Source organism: Elephantulus edwardii, unplaced genomic scaffold, assembly GCF_000299155.1.
Source record: "Elephantulus edwardii isolate Elephantulus edwardi_28Jun2011 unplaced genomic scaffold, EleEdw1.0 scaffold00100, whole genome shotgun sequence".
Taxonomy (NCBI): domain Eukaryota; kingdom Metazoa; phylum Chordata; class Mammalia; order Macroscelidea; family Macroscelididae; genus Elephantulus; species Elephantulus edwardii.
Window position 1 is genome coordinate 6,749,862 of NW_006399850.1, and position 18,123 is coordinate 6,767,984.

At 35.6% G+C, this 18,123-nt stretch overlaps 1 protein-coding gene across 1 annotated transcript in view; it reads left to right on the forward strand.

The window, feature by feature from the left end:
* Nucleotides 1–18,123, forward strand: part of CTAGE5 (CTAGE family, member 5) — a 63,023-nt gene that overhangs the window by 13,499 nt on the left and 31,401 nt on the right. The window contains exons 8-15 of the mRNA XM_006891587.1: nt 399–509; nt 1,112–1,183; nt 2,338–2,442; nt 7,174–7,296; nt 9,210–9,330; nt 10,684–10,730; nt 11,614–11,704; nt 15,433–15,571. Of these exons, the coding sequence (XP_006891649.1) occupies nt 399–509; nt 1,112–1,183; nt 2,338–2,442; nt 7,174–7,296; nt 9,210–9,330; nt 10,684–10,730; nt 11,614–11,704; nt 15,433–15,571 (809 nt within the window). The remainder of the gene's footprint in view (nt 1–398; nt 510–1,111; nt 1,184–2,337; nt 2,443–7,173; nt 7,297–9,209; nt 9,331–10,683; nt 10,731–11,613; nt 11,705–15,432; nt 15,572–18,123) is intronic.

Below are 18,123 nucleotides of genomic sequence, written 5' to 3' on the forward strand. Positions count from 1 at the left end.
GGATTGATTCAGTGACTGGGGTAATCGGGATGGATGTATCAGAGACAGTGCAATTGGCACAGAACAGAGCAGAGTTTAGGGCTGTTGTACATAGGGTCGCTATGAGTCGCAAGCGACTCGAGGGCACATAACAACAAACAACAACAACAACGTTTGATTTTTACTGTTAATAAAGTATCAACTTAAAAGTGACCCATAATTAACTGGGTTTTCAGAGGTAACAGATCACATGAGAGGATATTGCCTATCTTTTTGCCATGAAGCATTTGGTACCTTTGGGCTGGGAGAGCATCTTTTTACCACTGAAGCACAAGGGCTCCCTGTTTGATTATGCTTATCTGATTTAGCCTAACCAAAAATTCCTGTATTTGTCTTATAACATTGGCTTCCTCTTATAGGTAATCTTTGAAGATCTGAACCAATATAAATCGAAAATCGAGGATGAAATACTCTCTCTAGAAAAAGAGTTAAAAGAAGAAAATTCTAAACATGCTGAGCAAGATGACTTGGTAAGGCTACTGTGTTTGAAAATATAAGAAAACTAATGTAATTGTGTTTTTAAAAAAATCCATGTTATTGTAAAATTACATTCCCCAATTATAGAATGCTGTAAAGTAGAAAGCAAAATTTTCTGGGTGGACTATACCTTTTATTTTTTAACATTTAGTTACCAAAATTTTCTGAAAGTACTATGAAAGGTCACAGAAGTAATTAAAATAATCACATGCATAGTGAATGTATTTTACTGCTTAAAAAATGAGAATGTTTTATCTCCATTCATTTGTCTTACTTTAAAATTCAAGTTAGGAAATACTTGATATGTGTAAGATTATTTAGTGATATATTCACAAATATGATATTTGTGAACTTATTTATAAGTTTATATAATTTGAATGTTATGAAATAGTAAGGGCCATGTGAAATGTTACTGATAATTAACATTTGTGTACTGAAAATCCTTGTGTGCATCTATCTAAATAACAGAAAATTCTTTGACTCCTCACTTATACAGAGAGTGTTAGGTTGACAGTGTACTAAATGATATAAAATAGCATATTGGAAAATGGTGGAGTTTTGTAAATACTTTATATTTACTGGGATTATCTTCCAGATGTCTGATCTTTTAGAAAATATACAGTCCCTGGAAGAGGAATCAAAATCTCTCAAATCAAAAGTAGCTGAGGTGAGTTAATTGGCCTAATAGTTCTGTTGCCATTGAAAATTAATTTTATTCTCTTTATTACTAAAGAGTAAGATGTAATACTAGAGTATAAGATTAAAGTTTGAAGAGTTCTTAGTTACATATCTTTTAATTTGGGATACCTTACATAATAAGTTATTGGTCTTGCAAAATTCTGTGGAAAAATTTACACAGGAAGATAACTAAACAGAAGACCCTTATTATAATGAAATGGGCAAACACCTGAAGCTAGAAAACCAAATGCTTAGTATTTCTTAATCTGAAAGAACTGAAGGAAAAAAGCTAACCTTGTGTGGCAGTATTGAGGGAATATATAGTCATGCATTCAATATAACGGGAAGCATCAAAAGAAGATGGGAGGAACACACAGAATCACTGGGACAGTACGAATTGTCTTAGCTCAACTATTTGAAGAACTAATGGTACTAAAGAAGTCCATACTGCACTGAAGGTGATAAACAAAGCTCCGTGAATTGATAGAACATCAACTGAAATATATCAACAGATGATTGCAACATTGGAAACACTGATTGACCTGTGTCAGGAAATTTGAAAGGCAATTACCTGGCTAACTGGAAGATAATATCTATATGCCCATTCCAAAGAAAGGTGATCCAACAGAATATACTGAACAATATCACAAGCAAGTAAAATATTGCTGAAGATGATTAAAAAGAATTAAGCTTTGCCAGAAATTCAAGCTTAAGTCAGAGGAGGACATATAGAAAGGGACATCATTGCTGATGTCAAATAATCTTAATTGAAACAGAAAATACTGAAAGAATGCTTGAAATCCTGAAAGAATATGCTACCAACTATACAAAGGCATTTGATTCTGTGGAACATAACAAATTATAGATAACATTATAATGAGTGGGAATTCCAAAACTTAATTGTGCTCGTGTGGAACTTGTACATAAATCAGGAAGTGATTTGAACATTAAGGGGGATATTGGAGGGAAATTTACTAATGACTTGTAATAGAGGACACAATCATTTTCAGACATTATGTGCTATTAATATTGGGATGGTTTTGACTTTGTTTATTTCCATGTTTGCCATATTCTATCCACTGTGTAAGAATAGGCTATTATATTGAAAACTAAGTTGCTATTAACCAATTTTTTTTTCATTAGGCCAAAATGACCTTTAAAGTATTTCAAATGAATGAAGAACGACTTAAGATATCAACGAAAGGTTTTCTAGATGAAAATTGTCAAATTCAGGAATGTCAGACGCAGGTTTGTATTGCATAGGCTTTCTTCAGTCGACTGGCTAGTAATGAAATGATAAGTATTTCACTAGTAATGAAATGAGAAGCATTTCAGGTATATGCAGTGACACATGCATTCTAGAAACAAGAGTAATATTTTGGAAGAGCTGGTAATCTCCCTTGTGTCTTTTGATAACTCCTGTATACAGGATACAGAAGTAGATATTGCCCAGAAATGAAAATAAGCCATGTTTGGTAGGTTTAGAATTTTGATAAATAGCATTTAGCACCATCTCTTTAAAGCTAGACTAAAGAAGGGAACAGTAAACCCTTGAGAGTTGTTGATAGATCTGGGGAGAGGGGGACGGGGTTATGTATAGAAACAGTTTTGGTAAATCAGATGGATAGTCAGCTTTTACCTTTTTTTTTTTTCCCCGCATTTTTTTTATTACTTTAAATGAAAGTTTAGAGAGAGTCATTCATTGTTGTACTTTTCTCCTTGCTTCACTCTTCTTGAAAAGAAAAGCTCTTTCATTGTTACGCAATCCCTCCACCCAAGTTCACTCCACTATGCAGCCCTCACTCTGGACTTCTGTAATGACAAGAATACCCATTGATATAGCCCTTGTAAACAGTTCTCTGTCTCTTCTGTTTCAATGCAATATTCATCATTCCTCCCCTCCTTTTCTGTCTTCCCTCAACCCTGATGTGTCAGTCCCATTTTACAACAGTGGCCCTGTGCAATATTTGTCATTTTGTGACTGAGATATTTCACTCAGCGTAATGTCCTCCAGGGTCATCCATTTTGAGTTTTTACCTCTTGTGTGATTATTTAAATATTTCTTGCAACTGAGCCAAATGGTATACTCTCATTGGTGTCTTACTAGCTGTGCTATTGTGTAAATTGTCCTGTTTCTGTATACCCATCTCTAATTTATCTGTAAACTCTACTACACATGTAAATATCTTTTTTTTTTTAATTAGACTGTTTTTATATAAACTATTTTACACAGCAAAATAAAAAAGGACACACAGAACTCATGGCACAATGGTTAATCTTTCCTCACTAAAAATATCCTAGGGTATAGAGCTCTCTGAAATTATTTCTCCCTTCTTTGTGAACCAACACAAATAAAAGGTGTTCTGCTCTGAGAGGTAATTTGAACATTCGATTTTCAAAAGACAGTATTTCATATGAATTTTAAGAAAAAAGCATGTATAAAATGATATTTGCTATCACAACTTTAAAATTCTATGTGCACTTCTAAACATCTAGAAAGAGTAGATGTTTGAAATAAGGACTTAAGTTTGTCTACTATATATCCACAGTATTGTTTGGATAAACTACACACATGTAACAAGTCTTCTAAATAAGAACATTTTGCACTAGAACCATTCATTTCTTCTAACTCTTCTTCACAACTCAGTGTATCAGTATAGGCATATGTGTCACTTAGATGTAGTTTTATGATTTAATTTCCAAAATATTTTCAGAATACAACTTTTCTAGAAACTTTTAAGAGTATTCAAAATGTGTTAGTTTACTAACTCTACTTTTGTTGTACAATGGTGCTCTCTTTATTATCTAGAGATTATTTTTATTGTTGTGTTGTTATGTGCCGTTGAGTCACTTGTGACTCATAGCGACCCTATGTACAACAGCCCTAAACTCTGCTCTGTCCTGTGCCAGTTACACTGTCTTTGACACACCCACCCCAATTACCCCAGTCACCGAATCAATCCACTTCATAGAGGGTCTTCCCCTCCTGGACTGTCCCTCCTCTCTCCCAAACATGACATCCCTCTCCAAAGATCAGTCCCTCCTTGCAACATGTACAAAGTATGTCAGATGAAGCCTCAGAATCCTTGCCTCCAAAGAGCAACCTGGTTTAACCCTCTCCAGGATGAACCTGTTTTTCTTAGCAGTCCATGGTACATTCAGTGCTCTTCTCCAGCACCACAGCTCAAAGCTCCTTCTATCCTCCTTAGTCATTGTCCAGCTCTCTGATGCATAGCAAGTTATTGCAAAGACCATGGCCTGTATCAGACACACCTTAGTCTCCAGAGTGACACCATTGCTCTTCAGTACTTTGGAGAGGTCCCTAACAGCAGACTTTCCCATCGCATTACGTCTTTTTTTTTTTTATCTTACTGGGAAAAACATGTTGAGGATACACAGAGGTGAGGGTTGGGAGCAGAAGGGTGAGGATGGACAGGGATGAAAATTGCAGGGATGCAGTTGCAAGCCTGCACAATTTGGTCTGTGGGGGGAGCAGGTGAAGGAAATGAAAAGAATCCAGTGGGGACCAGATGACTGAGGGCAATGGTAAGCAAAATCCGGTGGTGATCACACAAACTGTCTTTTTCACTTGTGGGTTTCTCATTTGGCACACACTCTCTGACTTCTTCATACTGAACAGAGCGTTGATGTGAAGGGGGAAAGGGAGCACTCTTTATTACTTTACTGGTGGTCTAGGGTTGTAGCTGCTTGCCTTCTTGTTCTGTTAGAAGATATTTTGCAGGCCTTTACTCCCCTCTGGACTGCAAAGTGTTTTCCCAGGTGGGTCCAGTGGAGATGGCTGAGTGAACTCTGAAGCTCCATCCTCCTTTGCTTCCTTAACTGGCCATTGTATTTCCTTCCTGTCTCTGGAACTGGGTTCAGGGTCAGGTCTGGAGTAAAACTCAGTGCTAAGGTTACCTATAGAAACGGGAGCAAATCCATTCTTTGGGAATCCTTGATTTCCTGATGTTGAATCTTGATCCACACCAAGGGCCAGTCCTCAACTGTTTAACTGTTCAATTATCAAGAAACAGAGGTCTGTAGAAGGCCATGGTGGCCCTCCTCCATGTGGTCTGCTGTTCCCGCAGCTCGCCATGTTGTCTCTGCTGCTGCTGCCATCTTGAAATCCACATGTAAATATCTTATTCATCCTTTTTTTTTTTTAAATGAAGCATTCCCTCCTGGGACCTTCTGTCTTCCTGGTTGGTCCAATCAGGACTTGTTCTCTAGTTCTAATTGCTGTTTTTTTCTTGTTCAGAGATTTCACTTTACCTCACCTTGAGAATTCCCTTTCTTTTCTTCCTCCTCTAGTGTTGGATATTTTATTTCTTGGTGGATTGAATCAGTGACTGGGGTAATCGGGATGTTGTTGTTTCGTTCCGTCAAGTCGACTATGACGAATAGCAATCCTATGAACACATTGAAATTGCCTTATCCTGTCCCATGTTCATGATCTCTGACGTGCTCAAGTCCAATGTTGAAGCCCTGTGTCTGTTTAACTGTTATCTCCCAAAGAGTATTCTTCTCTTTTTCTGGCCCTGTGCTTTTCCAAACATGTTGTCTTTTCCCCAAGAACTGGCCACTCCTGACAACAGGTCCATGTGAGATGGAGTTTCACCATCCTTGCCTCAAAGAAGCATCTTGGTTGCCGAGTTGCACATTTATTTCTTTTTTTGGCAGGCTATGGTGTTAGATCTTTACATTGGACGTAAGGCCATGGACTCAAGGAAGAGACCAGAGAAAGAAAGGAAGCTAAAGAAGCTTTATTAAGGGGTCTCCCAGGCGGCATTCCTTGGTCTGCAGAGGGAGAAACACGCAGAGGGACAGACCAAGGAAATACCACACTCTAAAATGTATTGTTGTTGCTGTTATGTGGTGTGGAGTCTGGAGTCGTAGGCGACTCAGAGCAATCCTATGAACGAAAGACCTGAACATTTGCATAAATTTCATCATTTCTCCAAGTTCATAGGGTTTCCAGAGGCAAGCTATTTCAGAAGTGGATGCCTCTCCTGCTTCCAGGCTTGGTTGCTATGAGTTGCAAGCGACTCGATGGCACATAACAACAACAACAATGGCCAAGACTTGCTCTTTTGTAATTAATTCTCTTCCTTAGCTTTCTAATCTAGAAAAAGCTTGTATGCCGAAATGTGTCTTCAACTTTTCTTACACTTAATGATATTTTGGCGTGATATCTTATGGGTGGAACATGCCTTTCCTCAGAATGTCGATTTTATTATAGCATTGTTTCCCCCCACTTTCCAGTACTGCCTATGAAAGGTAAAAATCTAATTTCTGAAATTTTTTTTAATGCTCTGTTCTTTTCCTCACTGGAAGCTTTCAGTATCTTTAATTTGCTTCCGTCTCTCACAGGATAGAGCACGGTTTAGGGCTGTTGTACATAGGGTCGCTATGAGTCGCAAACGACTCTACAGCACATAACAACAACAACATGCCTTGGTGTGAATTTCTTACCTTCATTTTGTGGGAGACTGTTCTGAACACTATTCTTGGTTCTGTTTTGTTAAGTTTTCTATATTTTGAAATGGGAGAATAACATATATGTTAAACTGTCTTCTTTCTTAGTCTCAGAACGTCTGTTCACTTATTTTCAGTTATTTTTAATTTCTGCAAATTCCTTTCTCTTTATTTTTTTTCCGTTTTATTTTTATCTTGCTGAAGATGCTAATCAAGTGTTTAATTTTTTGTTCAACTGTAAAATATTTTTTTATAAATACTTTGTTTCAGTTCTCTTTTAAAAATGTGTTTTGTTTCTGTTGCTCCTTCATTTTCTGCTTGTTTTGGTTTGGGGCCACAAGAGAATTTATATTTCCTCCTTAGATATATGGAATCAGAATGTATATTTTAACAATATCATAATTATGCACCTAAATATCTAAGTGAATAAGATGATATTGTAAGATAAAATAACAGTTATAAGATGTAATAGATATGACAATGGACTTTTCTTCTTAATTTTAGCTTTTACAAGAAGCTGATGCATGGAAAGAAAAATTGAATGAACTTGATAAGCAGAAAACAACATTTGAAGATACTGTATTACACGCAGAACAGGTCCTAACTGATAGAGAAAATCAGATTCAGGTAGCTAGCTGACTTTACTGAAAGAATATTTTATTTATTGATTTGGAGATTTTTAGCTTTTGCGGCTTTGGTTTTCATAATTTATTTGGCTAATTTTGACAGTGAATTTTTTGTGAGAGGTAATACATTCTGTGTTGTTGTTGTTAAGTGCCATCGAACTGTAAATGACTCATAGGGACCCTATGAACTATAACTGTCTTCGTTTCTCCAAGTTCATAGGCTTTCTGGAGGCAAGCTATTTCAGAAGTGGGTGCCACTTGTGCTTCCAAGCTAGTTTTTATCGGGGAGCTCCACCAAACACTGTCGACCATGGGTAACCATTATCACTTTTGACACATCAGTGTCACAGTGTTCAGCATCACAGCAACCATGAGTTACCTCTATACTCTATGGAAAATAGACCAGTGCTATACCACTTAGAAGAATGTTTGACCAAAACCAATTAAAACCAGGCCTGAGAGCCACAGGTTAAAATCACTCACCTTTGGCTTGATAGTATCACTTTCTGTCCACTAGGCCCACTGAGCTCTGTCTATGTTGTTGTTGTTAAGTGCCGTCAAGTCATACATTCTGATTTGTGCAAGTAAAGTCTTGTCCTTCTTTTGACAAAAGGATCTTTGTATTTTGTATTTAGACTGCTGTTTCCATTCATAAGATTGAAGTTGGGTAGAGTTTGATAAATCTGATAGATAATTGGATACTGCTGGATTAGATGCTCCATGTACTTTGACAGAGATCAAATAACTGATAATTACTCTGGCCTCCTTTTTTTATCTTTAAAGTTTTAGATGTTCAGCTACAGAGAGATACTATTATATTAAGTATCAATAAGATGTAAAACTAACTTTTTTTTAAAAAAATTAAATTTATATTTAAATTGCTGCTATTCAGATGATGCTTTCAAGATTACAGCTCTTGGAATGTAATTTAAAATTTTTTCTATATTTTTCTTTTAAACTTACTCTGCTAAGAGTTCTGGAGTATTCATAAACAGAATAAGAATGAAATGTTAACGTAAAGCTAGCCTCAAAACTGTAGGCCAGGTTGTTTGTACCTGAAACTCTAAAGAAGCAGGAGATGAAGGTTGATAAAGGTTGTAAATTGTAGAACAGAGTAGATTATTCTGTGGTTTATTCCACAGAAATATGGCACAGTTCTTTAGCACAATCTTGATGTTCAGATTCAGATGACCATTTATGATGTCTTTTTTCTTTATTGAGCTCCTAATAGCTTACTTGAATAAATCAAATCTGTGATCTTTTCATCTACCATGTATCCCATTTGAAGATTTGTCTGACTTCACACAAAATTGACTCATGACCACTCTTGCATGTGATATCATAAGCAAGAAGGGGCAGTCATCAAGTGCTGTGTTAGAGTTACTGTTGACTAAATTATTTTGGGAAACAGTTCATTCTGTAACACTTCATCATAATTAATTGCATCTCTTTAAAAGAAAAAGTATAACATTTTAATAATATGATTAGAAGCAAAAAATTAAACATTTATAATATGTTTTTAATTTGAACAAAACTTGGCATCTGAGAAGTAATTCACTTATGCCTGATCATCTGCTAGCAATTATAACTTAGGACAGCAAAAAAGAGCATACAGAAACAGTTAAATAAGAATTTCTTGAAGTAAAAAGCATTTTTATGCTTTCATGAAAAGTAAATTATGGTTACAATGAATTGACATTTACACATTTTATACTTAATATTATGATGTCAGTTATATTTGATACTCAATTTATGTTAAAGTTTTTAAGAGGCTTCTTAGTAGGTGGAGAATAAGAGCTCATTTACTCATTTATGTGGTTAATTTTTGAACTTTACCCTTTCAGAAATTGTAAAACAGTTTGTATAAGGCATTACCCTCTCTTCTGATTTCCCCTCTCTTTGCTAAATGTCCAGTTCTTGACTGATCGTCTGCTAAACATGGAAGGTTGGGCCAATGTGCTTACAGAAGATGTAGTGGATGATGATAACTTGCAATTGGGCATGAAGAGTGAATCAGAAGATGATGCTCATTTAGGTAGTAAGTCATGATTCATCCATCCTCTTTTGCTAAAATGATGGCAAGCATTTTTTTTTTATTTTTTAGTTTCTCATGTGCAGCATGTTCTTTATGTACTTGTGCTTTGGTCCATCGTGTCCTTTTGTCTGTAACATTCCATCTCTCTCTCTCACCACTTGTAGTAATTTAACTTCAGCTCAGTGCCACTCTTTTAGTGAGTCCTCCTTTAGCTCTTCAGACAGACGTAGACTGTCTTTTCCTTTATTCCATTTTATTATGTTAGATTTCAGGGTATATCATAATCATTTCCATATCCATTTTCCCTTGTAGCAACCTAATCACATAAATGGATGGGTAATTTGATAAATAAGTGTGCTAGAAGTGAACACTTTAGCTTCCTTTTTTATTTTAATGTTTTTATTTAGTTAGATGGTTCAGATAGTTATGGTTCTTTTAATCTTGGCCATCCGTTAATATTATTTATGATTGTAGTCTGCAGCTGGCAAAACAGGTTTACTATTGTACGTACTGTGTTCTCAGACTAATTCTTCTGATATTCTAATTTTGAAGTAAGGTGACTTCACAGAAAGTTACAAATTAGTACAGTGAGTTCCCATGTATCCGTTACCTAGTTTTTCCCAAAGGTAAATCCAAATAGCAGTTCTGTCCCATAGGGTCCCCAAGGTTGTAATCTTTGTAGATGCAGTCTGCCACATCTACCCATTGAATGGCTCATGGGCCAGCCGTTGAACATTTACTCACTATATCAAAAGGACTCTTTTTTTCCAGTGGTCGGGTCTCTTCTTATCCTTTCTCTTTTACCTACTGCTGTTATCTACATAATTAATGAATATATGGAGCAGAAAATGTGGGTGGTTTTTTTTTTAATTTTATGATAACATTATGTCGAAAGAAAATTACATTCTCACACTATATTCTTGAGTTCTATGTGTATGTTTTCACTTCTACTTTATTTTGTAAGAATTCATTCATTATACTCCAATAGAAGAAAGTCCTACTTGTTTCATGTTCCTTTAATTTGAGATAATAAATTTGCTCATATTTTGGGTACTGTAAAAGTCTAAAGTAGTTAAGACTGTAGACTGTGTTTAAACGAATGCCAGATCCTTGTTAAAATCGTTCTAGAAGTTGGTGCTGAAGAACCTTGTTAAATGATATTCCAGAGCTTTTATTCTTTTGCTTTCTGGGAGTAGGTCCAAGGTACACCAAGTTCTTAATTTTATCTACAGAGGAATTACAGATTCTAGTTCAGCAAACTAATAAAATCATGAAGGTGACTGCTATGAGCATTACTCAGTTTTCCTATTTGATATTTATGGATTGTTGAATGTTGTTTTTTTTCTACTGTAGATGAACAGAGAAGAAAAGCTTTGGAGAAACTTATCCAGGCTGCTAAGGTATGCATTAATACCTGAATATAAAGACATGTGAAGAAAGAATTAGAACAGACGTTAAGCTCGTAGGTCTTTGATAAGAATTTTCTTCATCAGTTGTTTATTTTTTACATAATTAGAAATTAATAGAAATCCGTATGGCTTGATATTAGTATCTATTTTTTTTAATTTTTTTAAAATTTTTATTATTTTTACGTGTACCGTCAAATCAGATCTGACTGGTACAGGAGATTGCCCCCTCCTTCTCCAGCAGAGCATCTGGTGGATTTGAACCATGTACCTCTGGGATTGCAGTGCAGCGTCTTGCCACTAGGCCACCAGAGCTCCCTTTAGGATCTATTTTAACATTTCTAAGTTCCACATTCATTTCTTTAGATTATGAATATCTTAAAAAATGTTTACTATATTTTCTCTTATACTTTCCACTATATACGTTCTTATTTCTGTGGTCTCAAAATTTACCTCTCCTTGTTATCCTATATTGGATTATTATCCCATATTGGAAAATGAGTCTAAATACTAGACTTATTTTCTGATGCTTCATTTTTCTTTACATCCTACTGGCAGTATCCTGTTCTTTGCTGATCTCTATCAAGTCTTGGTAATGTAATTTGAGAGATGCTTTAGTGAAAACCTATTTGTTGATAGTAAATAAAGGAAAAATAACCACTCTTTAAACTTCTTTAATTAACTGCTCTTCTCTGTTCCTGTTCTGAAGTTTGTAACTATTAATGGCTTTGATATCATCCAGGACAGAAGTTGGTTGGCTACTTTCCAAGTACTTTATCAGTGATAAAAGCTTGGAAAGGTTGGATGTGCTACATTGTTTATATATATATGTATATAAAATTGGCTAATGTTGCATTTTCTTCTTGTATTTTTTAAGTTAAATGCTTCTTTAAAAACTATGGAAGGTGAAAGAGACCAAATTTATACTGATTTATCTGAAATTGAGAAAACAAAGGATGAGCTTACAGGTAGGTGTTTATATACTTTTTTCATTTTTCTAAATAAATATACCTCTTTGTGGAGAACAGTACCAGTAATTGAATCATTTTTTAGGACTAAGTATTTTATTTATTATATTTGTTGGCAGTTTATAAAAAAAGTTCATTTTGTTATTGGTAAACTTTCCATTATCACATATTGATCTCTCATATAGATATATATATCTCTCATATATATCTATATATGTTGTTGTTGTTATGTGCTGTCAAGTTACTTGCGACTCATCGCGGCCCTGTGTACAACAGCCCTAAAGTCTGCTCTGTCCTGTGCCAATCACACTGTCTCCACTACACCCATCCTGATTGCCCCAGTCACTGAATCAATCCACCTCATAGAGGGCCTTCCTCTCTTATGCTGTCCCTCTACCCTCCCAAGCATGATATCCCTCTCCAAGGACCGGTCCCTACTTACAACATGTCCAAAGTATGTCAAAGCCTCAGAATCCTTGCTTCCAAGGAGCAGACTGATTTAACCCTCTCCAGAATGAACCTGTTTGTTTTCTTAGCAGTACATGGTACGTTCAATACTCTTCTCCAGTACCACATCTCAAAGGTATCAATTCTCCTTCTATCTTCCCTAGTCATTGTCCAACTCTCTGACGCATAACAAGTGATTGCAAAGACCATGGCCTGTATCAGATGCACCTTAGTCTCCAGAGTGACACTATTGTTCTTCAGTACTTTGGAGAGGTCCCTAACAGCAGACTTTACCATTGCAATATGTCTTTTAATTTCCTGGCTGCTGGTGCCAAGAGTGTTGACCGTGGAGCCAAACAAACTAAAGCTGTGAACAATCTCAATCTCTTCACCATCCATCCTGATGCTGCCATTTGGCCCAGTTGTGAGAATCTTTGTTTTCTTGATGTATGCTTCAGATCCTCCTCAGTTTAAGCAAGCAGGGTTGTGTCTTCTGCATAACGCAGACTGTTGATAGATCATCCACCAATCCTGACTCCACACTACTCCTCATAGAGCCCAGCCTCCCAGATAATCTATTCTGCCTACAGGTTGAAAAGGTATGGAGACAGGACACATCCCTGGTGTACGTCCTCCCCAAATTTGAGCCATACAATGTTTCCTTGCTCTATTTTGACGACTACCTGTTGGTCCAAGTATAGGTTTTGCGTTAGCACGATCAAGTGTCCGGGGATTCCAGTTCTTCTCAGAGTCAGCTACACTGAGCGAAGACCAAATGAGTTGTGGGAGGATATCAAGGGTATCATCCAGAAAGAGTGCAAACGGTAATTAAGAAGATGGAGGAGGAAGAATAGACCAAAATGGATGTCAGAAGAAACTCTGACTATTGCACTGGAGTGCAGAGAAACCGAAGTAGAAGGAAGAATTCAAGACACTAAAGAGCTGAACAGAAGATTTCAAAGGCAGTGCTGGATGACAAAGTAAAATATTACAACGATATGTGCAAGGAGTTGGTGTCAGAAAATCAAAAGGGCCGAAGTTGCTCAGCTTTTCTAAGCTCAAGGAATTGAAGAACAAATTCAAACCTCAATTTGCTATAATCAAGGATGCTTAAGGTAGAATACTAAATGATCCAGGAAGTATTAAAAGAAGATGGAAAGAATATGCTGAGTCACTGTATCAAAAGGAATTGGCGGATACAGAAGAATTTAATGAAACAACATATGAGCAAGAGCCTATGGTGGTGAAGGAAGAAGTTCAGGCTGCTTTGAAGCAAACAGCAAAAAATAAAATCCCAGGAATAAATGGTATATCATTTGACATATTTCAGCTAACAGATGCTGCCCTGGACGTGCTCACGAAATTGTGCTAAGAAATCTGGAGAACAACCACCTGGCCAACTGACTGGAAGAGATCTATATTTGTTCCCATTCCAAAGAAATGTGACCCAACAGAGTGTGGAAATATAGAACAATCTCATTGATTTCACATGCAAGTAAGATTCTGCTGAAGATTATCCAAAAATGACTGGAACAGCACACCAGCAGAGAACTGCCAGAAGTCCAGGCTGGGTTTAGAAGGGGTTATGGTACTAGGGACATTGTAGCTAATGTTAGATGGATCTTGGTTGGAAGCAGGGAATATCAGAGGAATGTCTCTCTGTATTTCATTGACAATACAAAGGCATTTGACTGTGTTGATCATGTAACAAACTATATATCATATATATCTCTGTATATCTACATCATATCCATAAAGTTAAAATAATGCCATGATATATTCCTAAACTATTTCACCTCTGCTCATTACTCTCTGATAATAATTTCTAGTGCTTTTTTTTAGCTGTAGAATATTTGAAACAGAGTAGGCATAGTAGCGTAAAAATATGATGATGATTTTAGTGTTGGTTTATACTTTTCTAAAATAGAGAAGAACCAATTTTAATAAAAGTGAAAAAGTTCTTTGTTTAGTGACTGTTCTTGGCAGTGTCTTAGAGCTAATGTCTTATAACCAGATGCAGATGTAAACATTTCTGTGAAAGACAGGTCTAGTCTGCCCTCTGTATTCATGTTTCTATATCTTTGGACTCAACCAGTCCTGGATGGAGAATACTCAGGGATGAGAGGAGCAATTAAGTGGTCCCCTGAAAGGCTAAAAGGAAGTGTAAAGTGTTTCTTTACATAGTACTGACATTGTTTTAGATAATGTAAGTAATCTACAGAGGTCAAGTATGTGGGAGAATATGGATGAGTTATATACAAATATTATGCAGTTTTTAAATAAAAGTTATTTGAACATCCATAGGAGGCTGTCCTGGAAGCAGTCCTCCATAACTGTATCAAAGGATGGTTGCACATTTAATCATGCAATGATAACATGATTATATAAACTTTTTGATGTATATTTTTAGTTAGTGGATGTTTTAAAATAATTATATACTATTAATATTTGAATGCATATTAGTATGATTTAGAAGATGTCCTCTCTGAATAGAGTTGAGTTTTGTCTTCTGCTTTGTGCTACCCATGTTTTTGGAGATGGTACCTAAAAGTTAGTGGAGTTCATACCTGAGGCTCTTATTGTTGAATGAGGTTTCTAAAATAGCTAATGTGATGCACTGATAGAAAGTATCCATAATTAAATAGTTAATGTTTGTTAAATTGATAATGGGGTTTTTGGTTTTTTTTTGTTGTTGTTTGTTTGTTTTTTTAGGTGATTCTTTGAGGTAGTTTATGGCAGTTGAAACAAAGCTAAAGTTGATAAATATTTTTTTTCCTCCTCTTAGTCTCGATCTGGTTTACACTGGAATTTTGATCTAGATTTCTGACTTGGAACAAACATATGTTTAAGTTAAATATTCTGACTTCAAAAGTTAAATTTTTACAAGTGAAGTTCTTATTAGATTAAAAGCAGACACATAGAAGTAGTTTTACAGGCACCACTGACCTAAAATAACCGTCCTTAAAACCCATCTCCAAAATCATCTTATAGAACTTTAATAGCTTTTACTTCCAAGATGAAAAATACATAGTAGAATTAAATTTTTGAAGGTTTGGGGAATCCTATTATTGATAAAAAATTGTTAGACATAGTTATTCATTAAAGGCCTATAAAGCATTTAAGTAAACAAAATACCCATTAGTTTTTTTGCTGTTGTTCCAAAGAAGAGTGAATGTCTTTAGTTTATCAGTAATTTATTATCCATCATTTATGTCTTTTGTAAAGGTTAATGCGAAGGTCCCATTTACTCAATTGATGTGACTTTTAAATTTTTACCGTAGAGCATATGAAAAACCTTGAGACTGAGCAGTCATCTATACAATCAGAAAGTACATTACTTGAAAATGACAGACAAAGACTTCAAAATAAACTTGAAGTCATGACTGAACTGTATCAAGAAAATGAGATGAAACTTCACAGGTAATAAAAATTGTGTTGATGATTACACTGAATGGCAAATAAAGTAGCTTAAAGTTTGTTTCACATATTCAACTTCTATGTTTATTAGAAATTATCAATTTATAATAGTTATATTTCCTTGATTTATTTTTAGGAAAGTTACTTGATCATGAGACTTTACTCTTAGCACATTGTAAATGATGTTGGAACTTCTAAATTAGTTGACTAATTCTTTTTAAGTTGTAATAAAAAGTAATTTTTGCCTTATTTTGCCAAAGTATTCCTAAAATTGGTAGGTTAAGTTAAGAAAACACACTATTTATTAGAACTACCAAATAATTTAATTCCTAATGTATTTAAGATTGACCTCTTCCCTCATGCAAATCATTCATGCTGTCATACCTTTTCTCAGCAAATGACACTGTCATTTGTCTGGTTGCTCGTTATACTGGTTTAAGCCTTTCTCAGTCTACCTTTTTTTTTTGTTCTGTTTTTACTTTTATTTCTTTTTAGTGTATCTCTTTTATCTTGTTTGTTCTGTCATCAAATCCTGTCAGTTTTTCCCTGTCTTGACTCTGACTACATTTCACAACCTCCTGTTCTAATATTGTAATTCAGGCCTTTATTAGTTAGTACTTGGTTTATTACAGTTATTTGTTAAGTGGCTTCTCTCCTTTTCACGCTTAAACTTCTGTGCTGTTTTCTGTGCATTATATTGAATGTCAATGCTGTTGCGTTGTTCCTGACTCAGAGTGACCTTCCATTGTTTCTGAGTCAGTAAATCTTTATGGGAGGAGACAGTCACTCCTTCGTGCTTGGGGCTCCTAGCAAACAGAAATTATAGTTGCACTCTTATTCAGAATCTCTGAGTGTTCTCATATCATATACAGATTAAGGATTTAGTATGGCTTATAAAGCCCTAAGAATTGGTGCCTGGCTGCTTTACTCTAGATTGCTTCAGTGTTTCCCCTTAATGTTCTGTAGACACAGTAGCCTTCTTGATTACTGTTAGCATGCCAGGCACATCTGTACCTCAGTGGTTTAGCATTTGCTTCTAATGTGTGGCATGGTGTTTTCCTGTGTGTGTGTGTGTGTGTGTGTGTGTGTGTGTGGTTCATATGGATTTAAGTTCAGATGTCTCCGAGAACCTCTCTATGAGTATGTGCTTTTAAAGGAAGTATTTCCTACCATTCTTCACCACTTAATCTTACTTTATTTTTATCATAACTCCTATTTTTATTTTCTGACTCCCCTACATTAAATGTCAACTCATAAGAGAATGAGTTTGTTTTTTAGCTTTAGTCCTTCTACAACTGTGCCTGGCACATGAAAACTGAACATCTGAAAATTGAAATAGTCCTTTGATATGGGAATGAGTGTGTGCATTCATATACTGTTAACTACATGTGGGTGCACAGAAGACCCTTGAGATAATCTGAGAACTGTATTTTTAAAATACTGCTGTAGCATGCATTTTTCATCAGAAAGCGAAATAAAGCATAAACATAGTTTTAAGTCTCTTTTTTTGACAGTTTTATAACTTTATTTGATAATCAGCTATTTTCATCCACATTGACAGTCTGTAGATTTTTTTAAAGTAGTAACTGGTACTTAGGTAACCAGTGTATACAGCTTGTATGGGGAATCTTCATCCTCATTACGTTTTCTGGACAACTGTACACGAATGCAGTAGAGGACATTCCTTACTCCTTTGGCCCAGACAGCTGTGTTAAACCTGGTGTCAGTGTGAACATCTGGTGTTCCCATCTCTTTCATGGCAAATTTCTGGGTCTCCTTGAGTGCCTGAGGAGCATGCTTCTTAAACTGCACTCCATGGATGCGCATGTCAATCCTGATGACTTTCTTTTTGGTCACCACTTTGTTGACTGCAGAATGGCCTTTCTTCATCTCACCATCCTTATTTGCTGCGGCCGTATGGCCTGGACCAGGCTGGAAAGGAAAAGGGCAAAGGATTGTGGCAGTTTTAAGTCTCTTTAGAAACATAATTAACATTATTATGAATTTGGAAAATGGTGGAGAACATAAATATTTAAATGATATCGTGATACTAATTGATTCATCTCATTTGCCAGTCAAATCCTGTACTTCAACTATGACAAAATGGAAGAGGTCCCTTGTAAACCTTAGTATCTCAGCCAGTAAATTTAGGAACAGGCATTTTTTTTTAACAGAAAGGAATTGTTAAGAAAATTTTTTACACAAAAAGGATTATTTTAGGTGAAAGAATTACATTTATGTTTATTTTTTAAGAAAATGACTTCTGGATCACAACAGCTCTGTGTGTAATAATACACTACCAGGTCCTATACCACCCTTCGATCCTTCCTGTGTTTGAAATCATTGTTGAAGCCACTGTGTTAATCTCTCTCATTGAGGACCTTCCTCTTTCTTGCTGACTTCATACTTTACCAACTATGATATATTTAGCAAAAGACTGATCCTTTGAAGTATAATATGTAATCTTTTCTCTATTTATCATGATGTTGTTTATTGGGCACTTTGGTTTTCTTGATGTTGAGATATAATTTTACTCAGGTCTTTGATTTTTTTTT